The sequence below is a fragment of the Mauremys reevesii genome, linkage group 9, assembly GCF_016161935.1.
Source record: "Mauremys reevesii isolate NIE-2019 linkage group 9, ASM1616193v1, whole genome shotgun sequence".
NCBI lineage: Eukaryota > Metazoa > Chordata > Testudines > Geoemydidae > Mauremys > Mauremys reevesii.
This window is the reverse complement of record NC_052631.1, coordinates 82,133,349-82,151,067: the sequence shown is the minus strand read 5'-3', so window position 1 is coordinate 82,151,067 and position 17,719 is coordinate 82,133,349. Positions and strand designations below refer to the sequence as shown.

The 17,719-nt window shown below is 38.5% G+C and overlaps 1 protein-coding gene across 8 annotated transcripts in view; it reads right to left on the bottom strand.

Annotated features, from left to right (window-relative positions):
• The window catches only part of LOC120371756 (myotubularin-related protein 8), a 48,255-nt gene that overhangs the window by 1,978 nt on the left and 28,558 nt on the right, over positions 1-17,719 (bottom strand). For 3 of the 8 annotated variants that reach the window (XM_039487943.1, XM_039487945.1, XM_039487946.1), the window contains one exon: positions 10,771-17,020. In XM_039487943.1, the coding sequence (XP_039343877.1) occupies positions 16,727-17,020 (294 nt within the window). In that variant the 3' untranslated portion in view covers positions 10,771-16,726. Of the gene's footprint in view, positions 1-425; positions 1,271-3,768; positions 3,822-3,843; positions 4,031-4,901; positions 4,919-6,753; positions 6,774-10,770; positions 17,021-17,719 lie in introns of those variants that run through there. The other 5 variants (XM_039487950.1, XM_039487949.1, XM_039487948.1 and 2 more) reach the window with 5 other exon arrangements.

Here is a 17,719-nt window from a genome sequence, read left to right as displayed (position 1 = left end):
TACACTCACAGCTATGTCACCAATGGCCTTATCTCAAAACTGTACCTTCTTTAGCAACAGCAAGCTTCTGGGAAGCACTTGGGAAAAAGCAAGCAACATTGTGTGTTTTAACCTGACCAACCAATAGGCAGCTAGTAGATTTAGCATCAGTTCATTGTTTTATCCTGAAGAATGCAACTACTTCTGGGGTGAAAAGTAGCAGTTACTAGCCGCCAGCAACACCACCCAACAGGTTAGGACAGGAACTGAAGGAAAAAAACCTGTGCCCACCTGAAACTCCAAGGAAGTTTAGGCTAGCAAAAAGCCCTTACTCAAACTGATCTCAAGTTGCTTTTTTGGAAATTGGCATACTATCCAAGTGATGTACTATCAAAGCTGTAAGGCTAGTGCAAGTTTCCAAATCTATGGCAGTGCATACAAGTTACCTCTTTCCCTGATCAGCAGCGCCAATGCCTCACTAGTCGGCGAGATCTTATCTCCTGCGATGCTTGGTAAGTACACATTGGCTCCAAAATCAATGAGCAGTTTTGTGAATTCACTCCCACAACCATGTCTCAGGCAGATTTCAAGCACAGTCTTGGGCTGCTTGATTCGTGAAATCATTTTCTGATCAGTGCAGTTGTAATTGGGATCTGCTCCATAAAGCAGCAGCATTTTAAAACACTCCAGATGTCCATAGACCGCTGAGAGATATAAAGGGCCTGAGCACGCTGCAGAGTTGGCAGCCCACTCTGGGACTCTAGCTTTAACATTGACTTCTGCCCCATAGTCTAAGAGTTCTTGCAGAATGCTGACATCTCCATCTCTAGAGGCTGTGAGCAGTGGAGAACAGTTATTGTAGATGCTGCCAGAAGGACTGGCCCCTGCCTCCAATAGTGCTTTAACACAATCTAGGTGGCCATTACTAACAGCAGTGAATAGCGGAGTTTGCGCTTTCACATCTAGGCTGTCTACTTCTGCTCCATGGGCCAAGAGAACTTCTAAACTTCTCAGATGGCCCTTTGAAGCTGCCAGGCGAAGTGGGGTCCCCGGTACCCCCCAACCACTTCTGCTGTTAATAAATGTTTTGTATCTGTCTTGGCACAAAAGTTCATCAAGAGTTTCATAATCATCCTGGGACGCTGCTTGGTTCAGCTCTTGTCTTTCTCCATTATCATCTTCATTTTCTCTGGGCTGGAGCATGGAGAAGATTTTGGTTATATCCATTAGATTCATTTTTGGTTTGTCTCTTAAGTATAACTCTCATCATGAACTGTGTAAAGCATGAGATCTATGGAACAAGAAACAGGATTAGGAACTAGTTCTAAAAACAGCTTCATTCTCCACTCTGGGGAATCTCAGACGCAAGTGGAGAAGCACAAGGACAAAATAATTACCTTATTGTCATTCCTTCCTCAGACAAACACTTACATATATTCCCACACTTAGGAATAACCACAGAGGAAAACCACAACGTTTTATGACAAAAAGATCTGGACCAATGCTCCAGTATGAGCATGGGCTATGAAACCTCAATCTACCTACACCCATGTAGGTATTCAGAAAGCAACAATCACTGTGGCACCTGCTACTAATTCTTATCCTGGTTTTGTATGGATTTTTTGAGAGTGAAGGAGGAGGGTACTGGATTAGGCATGGAGCTAGGATTCACAAGACTTGGCTTCAGTACCATCTTGTTGTATGGCTCTGGGGAAGTCACTTAAGGCTAGATTTTTGGAAGAGTTCATCATCCAACTGCTAAATGAAGCAGCTACATTTACAAAAGTGCTCAGGACTCACCAGCTCCCATTTTTTTTAATGGGAGTTGTTGGATGCTGAACAATTTTGAAAATCTGGCCCTTAAACTCACCTTGCCTCAGCAAACACTATCTGTAAAATGGGAATAATAATGCTTAGCCAACAGCCACTTTTGCAAAGCACTTTGAGACCTAGATAACGTTCTCAAGAAGGTTTAGGAGCTGGCAGTGTTACTGACATTTGCAGGTACAATAGACAACCAGCCTGGACATTTTTTCTGTCTTGCAATTTTTAAGTGACTGGAATAGCCATGTTGTATTATTACTACTATTATTCAAAAGAGAATTGTAGCATTAATTAAAAATGAAATTCTAATTGAGCATTTTCAGAATGGGTAGTAAGGGACTTTCTGAATTAAATACACAAGCAGCTGAATCTCTTACAGCAGGGGTTCTCAACCTTTTTTTTTTTTTCCTTCTTCTTCCCTGGAGGCCTCCCCAACATGCTATAAAAACTCCATGGCCCACTTGTGCCACAACTGGTTTTCTGCATATAAAAGCCAGGGCCAGCATTAAAAGGGTAGAAAGCAGGGCAATTTCCTGGGGCTCCACACCACAGGGCACACCATGAAGCTAAGTTGCTCAGACTTCTGCTTGATGGCAGGGCTCAGGGTCCTGGGCTTCAGCCCCATGCAATGGGACTTCAGCTTTCTGCCCTAGACCCCAGTGTGTCTAACATTGGTCCTACTTGACAGACCCACGAAACTTGCTGGGGACCCGGGAGAACTGCTGTTCTACAGAGCAGGTTTTTCCTATCCCTGAGCAGGGTAGCAGAACCAAGCTGCATTTACATGTATCTTATAGACAGGGGAAATGTCTGACAATTGTTTCTTTTACAAAGCAGCTGTAATGGAATATGGAAGTTTGCCATATGGGCTCAGTCCATTGATCCAGTTAATCTGGCCAATTCCTAATGCTTCTGAGGAATGTGAAATCCCCCACAATGCACCTGACCAGCTGTGAAATGCTATAACTTAGGGAAGGGCAGAAGGAATTCTTGACACATTCCAATCCCAAAGCATCTAGAATTTCCTTTAACAGAAGATGCGTCAGTAACAGCTCTATCCATTCCTTCTCCTAAATGATTCCTGCAAATACTTTTATTAGGAGCTGAAATTCTCTATTTGTCAAATTAGCTGCATTATGCAACTAGTCTATTCTTGCAAACACATCTGTGACAAGAACGATGCTAGTAATTGGATGATACACTTTATAATACAAAGCTAGTGGGTATCTACTTAGATGTAAACAACTGGAGACTAGGGGGAGGGTTAGCACCCCCCACCCAAATAATTAGGGATTGTATTAGTGAAGGAAATGCTGAGTTTGGAACAGAAGCTCATTTATCTCACTTTATTAAAAGCAGACAAATTTAGTTATGATCCAAAACTACGCATTAAAATGACATTCAACAGCTGTCATTTTATTATTTTTAACTAAAGCTCCAATAAAAAATATAGTCTATGCCCCGATCTAAGGAGGTTCCCATGTACCATTCCATCTTAGCAGCTACATTTTCTGAATTAGTTGAGTAAGTTTTGTGGCAGTTTGTAAATACATGAATCTGTTGCGTCTGTATCTTCTGAACTTGTTTCAAACAAACAATTACCCTAAGTTAATACAGCAATGAAGCCTTGGAGTTCTAGAGGAGAAATATGAAAATTATACACAACTGTTTTTTAAGCATAGGACTTGATTTGAAAGGAATGCACAACTATACTTAAAGGACAGCTGTAATATTTACTAATAACAAATCAATGTATTAGAATAGTGTGCAAAAGCATCCATGCAGTGACACTTTGATAGTGTAAATACTGTAGTGAGAAACATATTTCATATAATTACTGATCAGAATAGCCAAAAATGAGATATCGTCTATACATTGAAGCAAAACATGCGCATGTTTGATCTTCAGATAAAGAGAGTTCGGTCACAGTTAATAGAGTATAATACCAATACTACATATACTTACATATTTAAAGCTGTGGTTACCAAGTTACTTTAAAGTTGCCAAAGCTGTCTGGCCATTATTATGTTGCTGTCTTACCTCTGTGAGGTAGTTGATGCTCACCTAGTGCTGTGAAGCAGGCAGCTTGTCCCAGTGCTAATTCTCTTTCACCTTTAAAAAAAAAAAAAAAAAAAGAGAGACGATCTTCCCAGGAGGATAAACCTCACCCAAGAACAGGGCACCAGCTCTGTAGAACTGGAGCAACGCAGGTCGTCAGGCACACAGCTGAAATGCCACTAGAAGGGATAAAGGCCAGGGCTCTCGGGCTAATTTTAGCCCCACAGGCGTTTTATCTTACTACTTCCATTCTTGGAAAGTTCTCACTCAGAAGGGTAAATATAGAGGGGTCGGATGGTGATGCTTTTAGGGGATGCTGGGGGGGACAATCAGGCAGATGCTGTGGAGGGTTGGAACCAAGATATGAGCACAGACCAGACACACACAATACATTTGTTTCATTACATCCTCTCCAAAGTCAGTCAATTTTATGAAGACTTGAGTATATTTCTTAACTAGATTGCTGGTCAGTTTCCTGCCCTGGACTTGCACCATACCTACTACTGTGTTAGTTACACCAACACTGGCAGTTTTTGAGATCTCTAAATGTTGCTCTGTGCTCTCCTACCATTCAAACCTATGTTCTCTCAGCCTCTAATCTCCCCTCTCCCCTGACACCTTTTGCACCTTCAGAGCAACTGCCACTGATTTCCAAGCTTTCAGTTTGTTTTATTATTAACCTATGGAGAGACTGAGCTGACAACTGGCCTGCCCTCATTTCTAAAAGGAGAATGGTGTGTGTGTGTGTGTGTGTGTGTGTGTGTGTGTTCGTTCTCATAAGAGCAAGTTTTCATGATGCTTTACTGAAGATGGTTTTCAGACATATGGACCAGTATACACCCACCTTCCCAACCACCCCTTTGGTATTACAAAATTAAGCAGCATGCAACAAGGCAAAAATCTCCAGTACCTTGGGAGGAGGAGGATTGGCACTGTTTGGACAATGTTATCAAAAGCTGTCAGCAGGCAGGAGTGTAATTTTATCTTAGCCAGTTCATTTTAAACCTTTTGAGGTGGGGGAGTAATTGTCTGACAGTCTGAAGCAGCATTATCAGAGCTATGAGACAGCAAGAAAAAAAACCAAATTATCCAGGAGAAAGATCTCCAATACAAGAACTAAATCAAGGGGTACTCTGATAAGGAAGCCTTCCCCCTCCCCTTTTTTTTTAACCCTTCAACAAGTGGCATAGTGAGAATTAGTTTGTGCAACACTTTGAAAATTGTTAAGTGCTATGCAAAAGAATTACTACAGGAAATTTGAAATTCACTGAAAAATTTGTAGACTTTCAGTCTATCTGGAATGTCACTAACTCCAAATATGATATAAAGCAGATTCTATTGCTTGGACAGGACTAATTTCCCAAAGCTCAGGAATATTGTGAACAAAATTGATTGGGAGGAAAAATAGAAAGAAAAATGTGAATGAAAATTGGGAGTTGTTTAAGAAGAGTTTATTGGATGGCAAGAAGCCATGATGCCACATCAGGAAAGAGGACAACTTGGGCTATAAGCATATCCTGGTTCAATGGTGAAGTAAAGGCAGAAATTAGAAATAAAAAAGCAACATAAATGGGGAAAAAAGGGAAATGGATAGCAATCAATACAAATAAGTTATGAAGAGTAGAAAATTGATAAGGAAAGCTAGAGAGATCAGGGAAATAACATATATAGCTGGCAGCATGAAGTACAAAGAGTTTAAGTATATAAGGAACAAAAGAAATTCTAGCAATGGTATTGGCTCATTATAGGTAAAGATGATAAAAATGTTAATAATGACAAAAAAGCAGAAGTATTCAATATTCTGTTAATTTGAAATAAAGTAGGATGTTGTATTTGTATCACATAAGGATGATACAGTACTTTCCAATTCATTAATAAGTAAGGAGGATGTTAAACAATGTCTATTAGGATAAACATTTTTAAATCAGCAGGCCAGGATAACATGCACCTAAGACGCCTAAAAGAGTGGGGTGAGGAAATCTCTGGCCTGCTGATGTTAATTTTTAATAAATCTTGGAATACTGGGAAAATTCCAGAAGACTGGAAGAGTGCTAATGTTGTGTCAATGTTCAAAAAGGGCAAGTGGAATGGCCTTGGTAACTATAGTCTCATTAGTCTGACATCACTGCGGGACAAAACAACAAAAAAGCTTATATAGGATTTAAATTGATAAAGAATTAAAGGATGGGAATATACTTAACGCCAGTCAGCATGGTTTATGGAAAATAGTTTTTGTCAAACAAACCTGACTTCATTCATTGAAATTACAAGTTTATTTGATAAAGGTAACTGTGTAGATATAATATACTTGGACTTTTGTAAGGTGTTTGACTTAGTACAGCACCACATTCTGATTAAAATATTAGCACCATACTAAATCAATAAAGCAAATGTTAAAGGGATTAAGAACTGGCTAATTCACAGATCTCAAGAAGTAGCATCACTGGGGAATCATCACTAAATAGGAGTGTTTCTAATGGGGTTCTGCAGGAACTGATACTACACCTGATGCTGTTCACATTTCCATCAATGATCATGAGGTAAACATAAAAGCACTGATGATAAAATTTGCAGATGACACTAGTTCATTTACCCATACAAAAGAAGAGTTGGTCTTGCTTCCCGCTGAAGTCAAGTGGAAAACTAACACACCTTAACAATTCTACAATCTTATTTCATACACTTCCCCATTTCCCCCTTGCCTGATATTAATTTTCCCCCATATCCCACCTTTTTGATGCTCAAATTAGATTGCAAGTGCCTTGTCCCAGGGGCTGTCCTTAATTACCATATAAAGCACCATGCACCTATCACGTTACATTTACATGTTAATATATTATTTCAAGGGAATGCTTGTGCCTATAGTGTGCACAAGTGTTCCATTTAAGTTACAGTTCTACTCTGAAGAGTAACTATATAAAAATAGAATCTTCTTCTGCCACAGATCTGCTGACTTCAGTGACAAAAATAATTTTTAGTTCTTTACTTGTATCATCTCTGATGAGCCATCACAGCTATGGAAAAGTGAACTGAAACCTATTATCTCTCATGTATCAATGGAATTCTTAAGTTGCACTCAGCTACACCTATGCAAACCCATTGAAGACAGGTAAGTGAGGATCTAATTTGGCCCACAGAACATACTGGTGTTGACATATAAAGGGGAAAAAAAGTTGTTTTAAACTCAAAAGCCCAGGTTCTCAGAAAAACATTTGAACTTGTAAACTGAGCAGATTTAATAGAGAAATTGAAACAGGATTTGTCAGTTTTAGAGAAGCACTGTTCAGAACAGAACTGCACTTTACTTGATGCTATGAACTCCTGAGAAAAGGAGTTTGTGACTAACCCCTTGTTCACTGATCCAGGAAGGCCCAAGTTGAGGATTCCATGTTTCTCCTCCAAACAGTTGACAGCTTCACTGAGAGCTCAATTCCGCTACCCCACCACACATGGAACACAATGAGAGCGTTCAAAATATTTGTTTCTGTGCAATTTTATTCTGCATGTAAATTCGGTTACTAATCTGAGATCTTCAAACTTGCCAACTAAAATATTTGTAGTTCCACCTTTAACACTGTATCAGTTTGTCATTTTATGTAGCCATGGAGCGTTAAAATTACACTACTGCCCTATTAAATTTAAATCGAACACTGAATCCCTATAAAAATTATACTACCAGTAAGAGAGGTGGAATATTAAAGGCTCTAGGACCGTGAAGACCACAAAGAATTACACAAAATGGGTCACAAGATTTTGGATACTTTATAGGCAAAAAAAAATCTTCAGTAGAACGAAGAAGTGGTTTATTTAACTTAACTCTCAAGTAGTTTTATCCTAACTCAGATTTAGTTAATATGCTGTATTGACAGAAAACAGCAGATTTAATTTAAAAAAAAATAAGTATCAATTAAGCTTACTAATTGCTGTACTTTTAGTTAATGCAAGGTATCTTCAGGAGAAATCAACTCACCCTAACACCTGATAGGAAAAAACAAGGCTTTGACAACATACCTACAACATCTAAAAATGGTATCTGCCTCCTCAAAGTTTAAGATCACATTCAGTGGTGAAAGGAAATTATAAATCACCCAGACCAAAGAAGTTGTCAAATAGACAATAAGCTTCCCTGACTTGTAAATTACAGCCTTGTAGACTCAATTCAATTCAACAAATCATAAGAAAAACCCAATGCAGGCAAATGAAGAATTTCATTGACATTGTCAGGAATATTTAAGATTACTAAAATGAGAAAAATCTTAGAAGCCTGCGAGGATTTAGAACTCCCACTTGCCAGGAACATTTTTGCCTTAGGATACAGAAATAGAATTTTCACTTTCCATACAGCAGTTGATACCATTGATCAAGGGCTGGTTAACACAAAGTGACCTTGGGCACATTTCTGAGAATCATCTACCTTTGACATTTTTTTTTAGCCAGCATCTTTGATTGGGGTGGCAGGACTGTGTTGAGGCAATTCACATTCATACTTGTTTCTCTGAGGCATCATGATCTAGTTAGTGGCTAGAGTTCTGTCCCCAGCTCTGCTGATGACCTGCTGTATATCCTTGAGCAAATCATTGCTTATCTGTGCCTCAGTTTTCCCATCTGTAAAATGGGGATAACATCACCTATCTTTGTAAGGTGCTTTGAGCTTTATAACTGAAAAGCATTAAATCAGGGCTACAGCCCAGATTTTAAAAGGTATTTATATGTTTGTGCACTCATTGGGATTTAGGCTAACTACTAAAATCCCTTTTGAAAATGAGGGTTAGGCTCCTCAATCAATTAGGTGTTGCAACTAGCTTTAAAAATCTGGACTTACATGATATATTGTTTTAGCTTTCTTTGATTCTGATCCTGTTTTTCACATAAATGTAGGGGGCCCACAATTGTACTCATTAACGTAACATTTGTCAAGATTTTTTGATCAGCAAGTTAACTGAATGTTCCGCCTCATTTGCATCCATTTCTGCTAAAGTTGAATAAACTATTTGAAAACTGTCATATAAATAAAATTGGCAAAATTCCAAAGGGGGTAGATTTTTAAATAGCATGAAAGACAAAATCCACTTTTTGAAGGGCAAGTTTTATAAACAAAGACAAAAAATGTTAGAGGCCTGCAATATTCTAAGGTTCCAGTCTTCTACTTAAAGAAAAAAGAATTTATCTTTAAGTAGGATCCCACAATACACAAACTTTGCTGTTTCTTAATCACACCCATTGCTTGTTACTACAATGTATGTTCTACTAATACTTGCCACAAATTAACAAATTTTAACATGCCCACAATGAAGTTTCCATGCTGGTGTGATTTTATTTATGACCTTGTGGAAGTTTCATTGCTCAAGTAATTTAAAACTATAGTGGACAAAACTCTGGAGGAAGTTCTACAGAGAATAGTCCTGCACTGCCCCCTGCGGAATGCATGTGTATGAAAGAAAGTGGACTGACTTAAGGCTTTGTACTTATTTCTATGATTCTTGGAATTTAAGAAGGTCTGTTCAATTAAAGCAGCTTCATTAGCTTCATCCAAAGCAGCAGTTTCTAAGATTTAAATGCATCTTAGGTTTCAGAAAACCTAAGTTCAGAAATCTCTTTTCAGAAAGAAAATAGTAACCACCTGATCAGGAAAAACAGCAGGTTAAGAAGTGTGAATCTGCAGACAACGCAGTGGGGATGGAAAGAAAGCTGGTATCTGCAGAAAGCTACAGAAGCTTATACTACTGCGGAGAGAATCTAAGGCTATGGCTACACTTGCACTTCAAAGCGCTAAGTGTAGTCAAAGCGCCAGCGCTGGGAGAGAGCTCTCCCAGCACTGTCCGTACTCCACCTTCCTGTGGGGAATAACGTACAGTGCTGGGAGCCGCGCTCCCAGCGCTGGGGCTTTGACCACACTGGCGCTTTGCAGTGCCGCAATTTGCAGCGCTGGAGAGGGTGTGTTTTCACACCCTGCTGCAGCGCTGCAAATTTGCAAGTGTAGCCATGGCCTAAGAGGCACTGGCTATTATACAGGATTCTTACCTAGGACAGCAAAGCAAAAATTGTGGGCTGGACACTTAGGACGGAAAAAGCCCTAGAGCCCATACTGGATTTGAGATTTAAAAAGGAGTCGATATAATTATCTTTAAATAGCACCTCCACCAGAAGGATTCCAAATGTTATACACAAATTGATGTCCAAATCTATCTAACTATACCACTTCAGCTACCACCGAACCGTGGCCACTGGGGCAACACACTGCAATTGACAGAGTAACTGCTGTTCAGAGATACAGGCCCTGTGGAACTGGGAATGCTGACTCCAGTTATTGCAGGATCAAGCCTTGAGTGCTGTCAACAGAAATAACACATTTCTTAAAGAGGCCTGTTTTACAATGAGATCTAGGGATATGAGCTGCCACGATGGGACAAGATCCGAGTTTAGAGAGTTGCTACTAAAAATTTGCTGAAAGTCATCCAAATGCCATTTTCTAGGGAGTCATGTGTGTCAAGGGAAGGTTGTTTTTGATGAAGGAAAATAAATCATTGTGTTTCCTTCTAATATATATATAGAGAGGAAAGCTGAACATCACTCTGGGATAGCATGAAAATATGGATAGCATGTATTGTGATGGTTAACGGTGCTTCAGTAGTATCATTCACCACAGATCAGAGACCTCTATTGACATTGAGTAGTACCTTATTCTGCAGGTAAGTGCCACTGAAACCAGTGGGACTGCTTGTGGAGTAAGGTACTAGTCAGCATGAGCGGGGGTGGGGGGTAGGGAGGGAAAAATCACTCTAGTTAAGATAACTTTGTGATTTCTAGTAGTCTTCATTGATTTGGCATTTTAATATTTTAAATTTTAACCCACGGTAGAAATTCACAAGCTAAAAAACTGACCAAAGAGAGAAACATCTCACAAACTTCTTTACCTTAAAAATGCAAAGACTTTAATTTTATTTTTGTAGGAAATAAAAATAAAATTGTAATACAAATGAAGTGTCTTGAGCCAACCAAATTCATTTTGAGAAAAGAACACAGTGCTTCTGTAGACATGGTACAAAAAGTTTGCAGCAGTGAATCAACTAAACTGATTACACATATGCAGCTTCAAGGAAAACAGCACATGGGCTTTAATCATACACATTTTTATACAACTGTCCCTCAAGAAGTACATTAAAGACAAAGTACCAACAGACTTACAGAAATAGCAAAAACATTTAAAGTTTTGAGCTGAGTACAACACAGAATTTTAGAGAAGTTCCTACAAAGACCAAATCATGGCTAGTATAAGAAAAAAGTACTACTTGGGCTCTGTTTACAGATGACTAGATCCAGTGCTACCCAGTACACCATTAGTACACTACTACAGTAATACATATATACATATGAATGAATGTTATGAGAAAAGAAAGGCCAAACATTTTAACCTAGTCTTTCTGCATTGCTTTTACAGTTTGAAGACACCAATGGATGCAGCAGCACGTGTGGTTTTAATACTGAAATTAACAAATCACATTGACTGCAATTGGCACTGAGCTGAGTACCATTAATGCTACAGATATTTAGGAAAACAAGGGTTTTAACACTGCTTCTTGTGAGAATTTGCTTAATTGTGTTAATCAAGTGATGTATAAAGTATTTTAATTAAAACAAAACTACTATATTCGGAAAGGGCTTCCCCCACAGAACCCACACAGAGCATGTGCCTGCATGTGATGGGAACGGAGCGTAAAAAAGGATCAGCCTCAGATTCACAATTTGCATTAGTCATTTCCACATAAAGAATCTGGTCACTCATTAAAATTGGGGGTGGAGGGGAGAGAAGAGATTAAAAATGGAAAAAAAAGTATTTTTTGCTTCCAGCCCCACTATAATTTCTTATTGAATAGTATAAAGAACCATATTTTTAATTTATTTATTTATTGCATAACTCACCAGCTCTAAAACTTGAATGGAAGACCAATTGTGCCTGAATGGGGTCAAATCCTGCAAGGTGCACAATGCCCAAAGCTCACTGACCTCAGCGGGAACTGGAAGTACTATGCACTTCAGAGGACTGGGTCCAAAGTGAATCTCCATCTGTGACTGAGAATCAGTTCAAATGCAAAAAGGCAATTGTATAGGTCATGATCCTACACTGTGCCAAACTCGCTCAGCTCCCTGTGGATTTCATTAGGCCTTGAAGGTAATCCAGGAGGCACTCTACACCTTGTGGAATTGGACCTATAAAAATTAAAAACAAACAAAAAAACAAAAATGTCCAGCTATTACTAGCAGTCTCCTTCCCTAGTCAGGACGACTGGAGAGCAAAACCAGCAAGCACTCATATTCACCCTCTTCCCACTAGAAGAGTGTTTTTTCCTATGAATTTTATGGATGGAATTCCCTAACAGCGGAAATACACTGCAGCTAGACAATGCCATGGGAAAGGGTTTATTCTAAAAGGGCCAACTAGAATTTACGACAGCTGTGACCCAATTAAACATTCCTATTTTTCTGCCAAGCAGTGACGAGAGCACCACTCTACTTCTACTTGCACTGTAGAGAACAATTGCAAGACAAAGCATAATTTAAGATTCCAGCATTATGAAGCTCATTAAAATATTCTGAAGAATGTGAAAAAAAATAAAGCCATATTGCACCTCTTCCATCTCAATCTCTAAAGCACGTTAGAGTATCAATAGCAACAGCTTCCTTAAGACTAATACATTTTACAACCAGATACCCACACAACATTGTAACACTATCCATTTGTAGCATGTGAAGTGAGAGACTATATACAGATGTGCAACAATTAGAATTTCTAATTCAAACACAAAAAACCTCCAGTAGAGAAAACATTTATACAAACAAGAAACCACCCACACTAAATAGCGTATTTTCCAGTTATACAAGACAGAATGGAAAGAGGCATGTAACACTGTTCCGTTTACAGCTCCAGATAAAAGTAGTCTTGACTCAGTGGCCTGCATGTTATTGACTCTGGATAAATTACAGTAGTTTGTCTCCTATAAGATTGGTTTAAGGCAACTGCTTAGTAACAGTTTTTAGATTTCCTGTTACACTAGCAGTGGCCATATAATCAAATCACTCAACATCTTATCAGCAGGCAGCATGTTATAAACAGAACATAGGCTTCTACAACCATTTTGAAAGCCACAGTAGGAAGCCAATGCTAGTCGATAGGAGTCCAGAGGACATGCTGCAGTGCTTTAAACTGCCTTTTATTTCTGAAACAGAAAGTCTTCCTCTTGAATGAAAAGTTTCTAACTAGCTGGTCTTCAGATAGTCCAACAATTTTATGGTATCCCAAGAAACTATGGAAATGTTCCCATGACTATTACTTTACAGCACTCTGGTTAGCACTATATTACAAATGATTTCTGATATACACTCTAATTGTACAAATATACATCTTAACAAGATGAACTTTGTTGTAAACAGTTGCCCTTTTTAGTTGAGTTTTACATTTTGAAGATTTACAGCCATGCACAGTTTTGTTACTGAAATAAAAAACAAGATCAAATGCCAAGATCACTATCAGTATGTAGAGTAATCCTACCAGAGCTGCATGCACATACTAATAGTCAAGCCAAGGATACAAGGGATTTGCAGAGATGTCAAAATGTCAGATTGTTCTAGATATTATACGTAAAGGTCACAATGTATCTTTAAAAAAAAAAGATATGGGTGGTTTAGAAGACAAGGTACTGTATGAAGACTTTATAAAAACATTTTGCAAAATGCTTTTGTACAAAGATTACTGGTATGGTTAAATCCAACAGTAGTCAGTGGAAATTGTTTTAGTACATAACAGCATTTAATTTTCATTAAATGAAAGAAGAGTGTTGAAGTTTAAAATAATTGGTCCTGAAAAGTACCTCTACTGGCCTCATTTGCAATTTAAAAGTTCTCAGTTTCAGGAAGGCCTATGTAGGGTTTGATACACCTCTGCTCCTGTCCAGAAAGGAAAGCCAAGCTACACCTATTGGTCCTTTTGAGAAGGGCTCAACCAGCAAAAAGTGCCAGTGTGAAACTGATTTCTTATGGAAACTGTTGTGGAGAGGCAGAGGGAAAAGAAGTTCCCATTAAAATACAGTTTTCCATGGACTCTAAAGCAGCATTTGAGTCACGCGTACACTTAGAATTCTGGACCAACAGACTAAGATTAAAGGTGTCTCCTTTTAACATGAGACAACTATGTTAGCATGGCAAGCATGAAAGAGAAGAGGTTAGCATACAGGTTAGTTTTGATTTTAGGAGTTGGGCAGAGCCCTTTTCTCTTTAAAGCAGAAGGATTCAAGAGTGGATTTTCTTCTCTTGAGATGTGGTAATCACGGCCACAGAAGTATAATGCATTTAGAAGTGTTAAACTAATACCAAGATATTCAATGCATAATCATTTAAATGATGCAATATTTCTGGTGTATACCATAACTTAACATGTGTAAAAGAGTGGCTTTTTTTGTCCCTAACAGATCTTTTCACCATCAGAGTTCTGTATTTGATGTGCTTATTACAGTGTTTAAGCCGTTTAGATACTATGCAATTATCTCCCTCATATCCTGAAAACAAAGATTTTTATTTTTAAATCAGACTAAAAACAGCTTGCTTTAAAAACTGAAAAATCCACTAATGAAGAAAAAAAAAAAGATGTAAAAAGGCTTGTACTCATTACCATTTTAGGCACTATACATTCTCTGCCATTCATCTTTTTGTATTACGTATATTGTGATCAAACCCATAACAGGATATTTTCTTGCCCAAACTGCAAATGAGATACTGAGAGTAATACAGTCAGCATAAAACCAGAGCTAGTTTCCTTCTTACTATTTACATTGTTTTTCTCCCCCAGTCTCCACACATTGATCAGTTTGAACACTAAAAACAGCCTGTAGTCAGTTTCACATTCAGGGTTGTATGCTCTACAACAAGGGCTGCTGCATTTCATATTTTCATATTTTTTAAAACTTTGAAAACATTCCTATTTGAATTAGGTTTCCAACAATCTAAAACTGGGTTTTAAGACCAGATAGTCTCTAGTACAAACGCTAAAACATGAACCAGAGGAAGCAGAAATATTTTCAGGACACTATACACAAGAGGCCATTAGAAACCTCAGAGATATTTTCCTTTTTGTAATATATTTCCCCAGAAAAGTTCAGTACTGATGGAACACCTATTTCTTCTTGTTGTTGGGTTTTTTGTTTGTGTGTTTTCACCCAATTTCTCCATCTGAATTTACTGAGATTTAAGGACATCAAGTACTTGGAGAACACCACAGTGAGTCCATGACTCAGACAGAATTATAACCCAGGGAGATTTCCTTTCCTTTTCTCCATCCCCTCCCCGCCTTCTCCAAACAAGATGACAATCCCCAATCATGTTTTTCACCTTTTTAACAAAATCAAAAAGCCCACTGTCATGAGAGGTGCTGCTTATTATCATGGTTTAAAGCAAAAATATTTTTAAAAAGTTGCCTATCTGAATGCAAATTACCGAAAGGTATGCCAATAAGAATAGAGACTATGAGCAGTAGGATCATCCCTCTTTGGCTTTACCAGAATGGGAGCTGCTACGTGGTATTTTGTGTATAATGGACCTGATAATGAGAGATGTTGAGCACCTGCAACTGTTACTGAAATTAATGGAATGTTTGTTTTGTTTTAAAAGAGGGGGAGAAAATGAGCTTGAATGTCTTCACTGGAAAGGGAATGCAAAGTCAGCAGAGTTTGCATTAATGTTTTAAGATCAGCAATAACATTCTCAATTGGCACTTAGGATGTGCTATGAGGCGATCATTTTTAGCCTTCGTTTTTAACAGAAATACATTGCATTTGTTGTTTCTGCCTTGTTGTTAGGTTTGAGAGAAAGTACATTTCTAGTCAGAACAAAAAGTTATCCCCTTGTTGCAAGACCCACATTGGCAAGATAAAACAAGAAAAGTTCTGGGGTAAATTTAAACATTTCCCTCCTTTCTGGTTGGTAACTCGCAGGATTTTAGGGAAAACTTCACCACTGTCAAATGCAAAATACTACAGTAGGTTTTTGTGTGGCTCAAGAACATTAAATCAAATAGGGATAGGATATTCTTAGACATGTTGGAGTAAAGAAAAGCTAGTGACTCAGGTGACCATCTGAGATCCTTGGGAAGTTGGCAGCAGTGACATATGCAAAACGGAGTTTTAAAAACAGTGACCACAAAAGAATCACGTACTACAGCTGCATATTACAATAATAAAAATTACATTGCCGTGGTTGGACATTAAGATGGTCTCAATAAAAAAAAGGCACAGTTCCTAACAAATGTGCATAGGAAATGAAAATAATTAATCAGCCTCTGCTACAGTGTAGGATTCCATGCAGAGCATCATTAAACAGCTAAGAAAAGAGTCTTTTCAGCATATCCACATTTTAAGGTGAACTAAAATGGCATTTACATCTTTTCATTGCCAAAATGCAAATCACATCTCTCCTACCCCAGTTATAAATACTCTGTGGCTTTTAACCCTCCATATCAAAGTGACCAAAAGCATCTTTATATTCTGAAAACCCAGTAATGGAAGTCATCTTTAACACCTGGTAGGAGAGACCACATTTTCACTGGAAAATGAGGTTTATATTCTCAGTCCAGGTAGCCTTCTAGGCAGCTCTGCATGCACATTCATCTTTTAATCTGTGGTGTTGCAACCCAAACTAAAGGTAAAATCCCTTCTCTAGATTGTTCAAACACCTCACAAAGAACAGCCCCTCCACACACACACACACATTAACACTTCGTTGTACATGGTCGAGGCTGCTATGCCTTCACAGGGCACAGATTTTGCATACCTTACTGCCACATTTGAATGGCTCACACAGAGTACACTATAAGCGCTAATCACTGGTGCTGCAGCTTTTCTTTTTTAGCGTCTGATTCTATAACTTCCATGGTGCTGTTAAGGTCAGGAAGGTCATGATGATTAGCAAAGTTCTCTTTGTTCTTTTGGTCCTGATCAGGCATGATGTCGACTTCCTCCACTATGGCACCATTGGTCAACAGAGCAGGTGGTTCACTTTCGTAGTCCTGGGGAGTGTTCAGCATCGGGGTTTTCGAAGACTCAACTGAGGCATTTACAATTTTAGATAAGGAGCAAACTTCATTTGGCAGGGGACCATCTAGGAAGGGCAGCTTCTATATCAGCAGAAAGGAATCAGCAAAAAAGATTAACAAAAGATGAGACACCCTGACACCAGGGCCTTATGTTGAACAAATGTTAATAGTCTTGAAAATGCTCTCTCATCCACCAGTTCCTGAGCACTGCATCTCCCAGGTCAATGCCTCTTTTGCAATAAGCACTATAATATTTTATGCATAATCTGTATGCAACATAGCATTTATAAGAGTATCAGGAAAATGGCTTTTCTTAAAACAAAGTGTGTTTGAGGTAGCAAAACTACAATTTTCAGTGTTCATACTAATCTAGCAAAGGACTCAAACACCTCCTCACTAGTCCATTTTTAGGTGTCTAGTCGTGTGCACAGAAAGGAAATCATAAGCAGAGAATTTTGGTAGCAATTAAAAGCCACACTGCTCTTTTCTGCAGGCTGATAGAACAGAGATATCTATGTACAAAGCTACAGATCTTAAAAAGTGGATCTACACTATTTTTGCTGCCTTGTGAATTTGCATCCTCATTTTTCTCTGTAAAACAGGTCAAATTAAAGAAAACACTTCTATATTTAGCAAAATTTTCTTTTGTTACTGGTGAAAGGAGATGGATTAATTATACTAGAGATTTAAGTGCTTTGTTCTCCAGGGGTGGCACAGCACACACAGCAACAATGCTAGCTTCTCCCATGTACCTCAACCCTGTTAGGGAGTGACAACTCT